This window comes from Xenopus tropicalis, chromosome 5 (assembly GCF_000004195.4).
Source record: "Xenopus tropicalis strain Nigerian chromosome 5, UCB_Xtro_10.0, whole genome shotgun sequence".
Taxonomy (NCBI): Eukaryota; Metazoa; Chordata; class Amphibia; order Anura; family Pipidae; genus Xenopus; species Xenopus tropicalis.
Window position 1 is genome coordinate 161599690 of NC_030681.2, and position 6840 is coordinate 161606529.

Below are 6840 nucleotides of genomic sequence, written 5' to 3' on the forward strand. Positions count from 1 at the left end.
ACCCAGCCCCCCACACCAACACTCCACCCAGCCCCCCCCCCCCAACCTGCACCCAGCCCCCCCCAACCTACACCCCCACCTGCACCCAGCCCCCCAAACCTGCACCCAGCCCCCCCACCCTACACCCCAACCTGCACCAGCCCCCCCACCCTACACCCCCAACCTGCACCCAGCCCCCCCCACCCTACACCCCCAACCTGCACCCAGCCCCCCCCCAACCTGCACCCATGCCACCCCCCCCCCACCCTACACCCACAATCTGCACCCAGCCCCACCAACCTGCACCCAGCCCCCCCACCCTACACCCCCAACCTGCACCAAGCCCCCCCCACCCTACACCCACAATCTGCACCCAGCCGCCCCCCCAACCTGCACCCAGCCCCCCCCACCCTACACCCACAATGTGCACCCAGCCCCCCCAACCTGCCACCAGCCCCCCACCCTACACCCCCAACCTGCACCCATGCCCCCCACCCTACACCCACAATCTGCACCCAGCCCCCCCCACCCTACACCCACAATCTGCACCCAGCACCCCCACCCTACACCCACAACCTGCACCCAGGCGCCCCCCACCCTACACCCACAACCTGCACCCAGCCCCCTACACCCCATGGGGCACTTACCTCTTGCGGAGGATAATCTTGTATTCCCGGCTGCGCAGGCTGGTGAGGGACACGTAGGGCAACTCAAACTCTTGTAACTTCCTTACAACTAATAGAGAAACCAGAGACCAATGAGAGAGTATTAGTAAGGGCCGAGGGGCAGTTACTCACAGCCGTACAACCCACAGCCAGAGGGGCAGTTACTCACAGCCGTACAACCCACAGGCCGAGGGGCAGTTACTCACAGCCGTACAACCCACAGCCAGAGGGGCAGTTACTCACAGCCGTACAACCCACAGGCCGAGGGGCAGTTACTCACAGCCGTACAACACGCAGCCAGAGGGGCAGTTACTCACAGCCGTACAACACACAGCCAGAGGGGCAGTTACTCACAGCCGTACAACCCACAGGCCGAGGGGCAGTTACTCACAGCCGTACAACACGCAGCCAGAGGGCAGTTACTCACAGCCGTACAACACACAGCCAGATGGGGCAGTTACTCACAAGCCCGTACAACACGCAGCCAGAGGGGCAGTTACTCACAGCCGTACAACCCACAGGCCGAGGGGCAGTTCACGTAACACAGCCAGGCAGTATCACAGCCGTACAACACACAGCCAGAGGGGCAGTTCTCACAGCCGTACAACACACAGCCAGAGGGGCAGTACTCACAGCCGTACAACACACAGCCAGAGGGCAGTTCTCACAGCCGTACAACCCACAGCCAGAGGGGCAGTTACTCACAGCCGTACAACCCGCAGCCAGAGGGGGCAGTTACTCACAGCCGCTACAACCCGCAGCCAGAGGGGCAGTTACTCACAGCCGTACAACACACAGCCAGAGGGGCAGTTACTCACAGCCGTACAACACACAGCCAGAGGGGCAGTTACTCACAGCCGTACAACCCGCAGCCAGAGGGGCAGTTACTCACAGCCGTACAACCCGCAGCCAGAGGGGCAGTTACTCACATGTGTACACCCGCAGCCAGAGGGCAGTTACTCACAGCCATACAACCCGCAGCCAGAGGGGCAGTTACTCACAGCCGTACAACCCGCAGCCAGAGGGGCAGTTACTCACAGCCGTACAACACACAGCCAGAGGGGCAGTTACTCACAGCCGTACAACCCGCAGCCAGAGGGGCAGTTACTCACAGCCGTACAACCCACAGCCAGAGGGGGAGTTACTCACAGCCGTACAACCCGCAGCCAGAGGGGCAGTTACTCACAGCCGTACAACCCGCAGCCAGAGGGGCAGTTACTCACAGCCGTACAACACACAGCCAGAGGGGCAGTTACTCACAGCCGTACAACCCGCAGCCAGAGGGGCAGTTACTCACAGCCGTACAACCCACAGCCAGAGGGGCAGTTTACTCACAGCCGTACAACCCAACAAGGCCGAGGGGCAGTTACTCACAGCCGTACAACACACAGCCGAGGGGGCAGTTACTCACAGCCGTACAACCCGCAGCCAGAGGGGCAGTTACTCACAGCCGTACAACCCGCAGCCAGAGGGCAGTTACTCACAGCCGTACAACCCGCAGCCAGAGGGGCAGTTACTCACAGCCGTACAACCCGCAGCCAGAGGGGCAGTTACTCACAGCCGTACAACACACAGCCAGAGGGGCAGTTACTCACAGCCGTACAACACACAGCCAGAGGGCAGTTACTCACCCGTACAACCCGCAGCCAGAGGGGCAGTTACTCACAGCCGTACAACCCGCAGCCAGAGGGGCAGTTACTCACAGCCGTACACCCAAGCCGACGGGGCAGTTGACTCACAGCATAGCAACCCGCAGCCAGAGGCGTTGGACCTCTCATCAGCCGTTACAACTTCCGCGGCCAGAAGGGCCGCATTGTTACTCATTCAGGTCGCGTTGTACAACATCAGTCAGAGTCACGAGAGGGCAAGTTACTCTGTCACACTCAAGCCGTACAACGAAGACCCGGCCGATGCCCAGAGGGGCATGGGGTTTACTCCAGGCACGTGACGCCGCACTCATGCCAGCCTCCTCGGGGGTTACTTGGCTGTGAACTATGCCGTTCCCACTCCACCGGCCAGCCGTACGGCAGTCCTCGCAGGCGTAGTACACGACGGCGAGGAGTGAGTTACCACTAGCACGTAACAACTGCAGGCGCCCAGGCTGGGCGGTTATACTCGGCTGGCCATGGAGGGGTCACGCTTATGCTGGGTGTCCAGCACCAGCGGGGGTGCAAGTTTTTATACCAAGCCTCCGGTCTGAACAGGGACGCCAGAGTGACGGCAGTTACTGGTCATTGCCTCAACGCTCCCAGACCTAAAAGTCAGACGGATAGTTCACGTACAACGGCTTGCCAGGAGTGGAGTTGACTCACAGACCGTACCCCACAGGCCGAGGGGCAGTTAGTCACAGCCGTTAAACCCAAAAAGCAGCAGGGGCAGTTAAGCCTCCACAGCCAGAAGGACAAACCCAGCGCCACCGCAGCAGGGGCAGTTACTCACAGCCGTACAACCCGCAGCCAGAGGGCGAGTTACTCACAGCCGTACAACACACAGCCAGAGGGGCAGTTACTCACAGGAGAATGAGCCGTCACTTGTGTCCTTTATGAGGTAGAGGCTGAAATACCCAACCAGATCCTCTGGAAGATCCAGTTTGCTGGTCACAGCCTGGGACGGAGAAACAAAAGTGATTATAAGGGAAGAACCTTCTGTGGTACCGGCGCTGTAATGATCCATTTGGGTCACAGTACCTCCAGCACATCCTCTGTCTGGTCCGATGTAAGGATGCTCACTTTCACCTTCTGCCCATTGGAAAGGAACACCTCCAGCTGAACCTCCTCTGTGGGGATCTGCTGGGTCTCCTGGGGGTAAGGGGAATACAGGGCTTAGTCTGCCCCCCAGTACAACTGTCAGTGCCCAGTACCCTGGCTACACCCTGTTGGGATCTGCTGGGTCTCCTGGGGGTAAGGGAATACAGGGCTCAGTCTGCCCCCCAGACAACTGTCAGTGCCAGTACCCTGGCTACACCCTGTGGGGATCTGCTGGGTCTCCTGGGGGTATAGCGGGGAATACAGGGCTCAGTCTGCCCCCTGGTACAGCTGTTCAGTGCCCAGTACCCTGGCTACACCCTGTGGGGATCTGTGGGGTCTCCGGGGGTAAGGGGAATACAGGGCTCAGTGTTCTGCCCCCCAGTACAACTGTCAGTGCTCAGTACCCTGGCTACACCCTGTGGGATCTGCTGGGTCTCCTGGGGGTAAGGGAATACAGGGCTGAGTCTGCCCCCTGGTACAGCTGTCAGTGCCCAGTACACTGGCTACACCCTGTGGGGATCTGCTGGGTCTCCTGGGGGTAAGGGGAATACAGGGCTCAGTCTGCCCCCTGGGTACAGCTGTGCAGTGCCCAGTACCCTGGCTACACCCTGTGGGATCTGCTGGGTCTCCTGGGGGTAAGGGGAATCAGGGCTCAGTCTGCCCCCAGTACAACTGTCAGTGCTCAGTACCCTGGCTACACCCTGTGGGGATCTGCTGCGGTCTCCTGGGGCGGGTAAGGGGAATACAGGGCTCAGTCTGCCCCTGGTACAGCTGTCAGTGCCCAGTACCCTGGCTACACCCTGTGGGGATCTGCTGGGTCTCCTGGGGGTAAGGGGAATACAGGGCTCAGTCTGCCCCCTGGTACAGCTGTCAGTGCCAGTACCCTGGCTACACCCTGTGGGGATCTGCTGGGTCTCCTGGGGGTAAGGGAATTACAGGGCTCAGTCTGCCCCCCAGTACAACTGTCAGTGCCCAGTACCCTGGCTACACCCTGTGGGGATCTGCTGGGTCTCCTGGGGGTAAGGGGAATACAGGGCTCAGTCTGCCCCCTGGTACAGCTGTCAGTGCCCAGTACCCTGGCTACACCCTGTGGGGATCTGCTGGGTCTCCTGGGGGTAAGGGGAATACAGGGCTCAGTCTGCCCCCTGGTACAGCTGTCGATGCCCAGTACACTGGCTACACCATGTGGGGATCTGCTGGGTCTCCTGGGGTAAGGGAATACAGGGCTCAGTCTGCCCCTGGTACAGCTGTCAGTGCCCAGTACCCTGGCTCAAACACCCTGTGGGGATCTGCTGGGTCTCCTGGGGGGTAAGGGAATACAGGGCTTAGTCTTGTTCCCCCAGTACAACTGGTCAGTGCCCAGTTACAACACTCCTCGGCTACACCCTGGGGATCTGCTGGGTCTCCTGGGGGTAAGGGGAATACAGGGCTCAGTCTGCCCCCAGTACAACTGTCAGTGCCCAGTACCCTGGCCTACACCCTGTGGGGATCTGCTGGGTCTCCTGGGTAAGGGGAATACAGGGCTCAGTCTGCCCCTGAGTACAGCTGTCAGTGCCCAATACCCTGGCTACACCCTGTGGGGATCTGCTGGGTCTCCTGGGGGTAAGGGGAATACAGGGCTTAGTCTGCCCCCCAGTACAACTGTCAGTGCCCAGTACCCTGGCTACACCCTGTGGGGATCTGCTGGGTCTCCTGGGGGTAAGGGGAATACAGGGCTCAGTCTGCCCCCCAGTACAACTGTCAGTGCCCAGTACCCTGGCTACACCCTGTGGGGATCTGCTGGGTCTCCTGGGGGTAAGGGGAATACAGGGCTCAGTCTGCCCCCTGGTACAGCTGTCAGTGCCCAGTACACTGGCTACACCCTGTGGGGATCTGCTGGGTCTCCTGGGCACTGGGAATATTCAGAGCTTGGTAGTAGAATACTTTATTGCTCCTTGAGGCTACAGTTTTACTGTTACTTTATAAAACATTTTCTTTTCTATTCATGTCTCTCATTCAAACCACTCCCTGGTTGCTAAGCTAATTTGGACCCTAGCAACCAGCTGTTGCAACTCCAAACTGGAGAGCTGCTTAACAAATATTTGAAAAAAAAAACTACAAATAATAAAAAATGAAGACCAACTGCAAATTGTTAACTCAAATGCGTTACCCCCGCGGCGCGGCCGGGCGGCTCACCTGCTGGGAATGCCGCAAGAAGCTGTTGAATGATTCGCTGGCTCCTAACACTGGGTCCTGGCGCACTGCGGGCACAAGAGATCAGAGGAAATAAATGAACATGAATAAAGGGCAAGTAGCCCAAACGATAGTGCCGTAGGGGTGGACTAAATCCATGTCCCATAGCCCCTCCCCATCACCCTGTAGTGGGAGGGGCAGAGTGAGTGCAGCCCATATGGCCGTACCTACCTGCCTGCATGTACTTCTCCAGCTGCTCCCGTCTCTGCTCCACCTCTGCTGGCGTCAGGGTGAAAAGCTTTTTGGGAGGAAACGCAGGGACCACGTTGTTCCCATATTCTTTCTTCAGCTGCACAGAGTAAGTGATTGGGGTGGGGGTAAGTAGGGGTAAGTACAAACAACAAAGGGCCACAATCCACAGCTTAGTGGCTCTTAGCAGTGACACTTGTCTCTCATTCCCAGGCTGTCTCTCTCACTAACCCGGCACATTGTGTCTGTCTCCCATACCCACCCAGCACCCTCATTCTCTGCTTCTGCCCCATACCCACCCAGCACCCTCATTCCCTGCCTCTGTCTCCCATACCCACCCAGCACCCTCTTTCCCTGCTTCTGCCCCATACCCACCCAGCACCCTCATTCCCTGCCTCTGTCTCCCATACCCACCCAGCACCCTCATTCCCTGCCTGTCTCCCAAACCCACCCAGCACCCTCATTCCCTGCCTCTGCCCCATACCCACCCAGCACCCTCATTTCCTGTCTCTGTCTCCCATACCCACCCAGCACCCTCATTCCCTGCCTCTGTCTCCCATACCCACCCAGCACCCTCATTCCCTGCCTCTGTCTCCCATACCCACCCAGCACCCTCATTCTCTGCTTCTGCCCCATACCCACCCAGCACCCTCATTCCCTGCCTCTGTCTCCCATACCCACCCAGCACCCTCTTTCCCTGCTTCTGCCCCATACCCACCCAGCACCCTCATTCCCTGCTTCTGCCCCATACCCACCCAGCACCCTCATTCCCTGCCTCTGTCTCCCATACCCACCCAGCACCCTCATTCCCTGCCTGTCTCCCATAATCCACAACCCAATACCCTTCATTCCATTGCTACTGTCCCATACACTCTTAGCAACCTTATTTCCCTTGGATCTGTTATCCAATAACCCCCTTAAGAATTCTTCATTCCCTTGTAACTGATCACCCAAAACCCCACACCAAACCCCTCATTTCCCCTGACTTCTTGTATCACTAATACCTACCATAAAATACCTTTAATTTT

At 58.7% G+C, this 6840-nt stretch overlaps 1 protein-coding gene across 1 annotated transcript in view; it reads right to left on the reverse strand.

The window, feature by feature from the left end:
* The window catches only part of snx17 (sorting nexin 17), a gene marked incomplete in the record, with an annotated part of 22027 nt that overhangs the window by 11248 nt on the left and 3939 nt on the right, over positions 1 to 6840 (reverse strand). Inside the window, 5 exon segments of the mRNA NM_213708.1 lie at positions 626 to 714; positions 3158 to 3248; positions 3332 to 3442; positions 5567 to 5631; positions 5795 to 5912. Coding sequence (NP_998873.1) covers positions 626 to 714; positions 3158 to 3248; positions 3332 to 3442; positions 5567 to 5631; positions 5795 to 5912 — 474 coding nt within the window.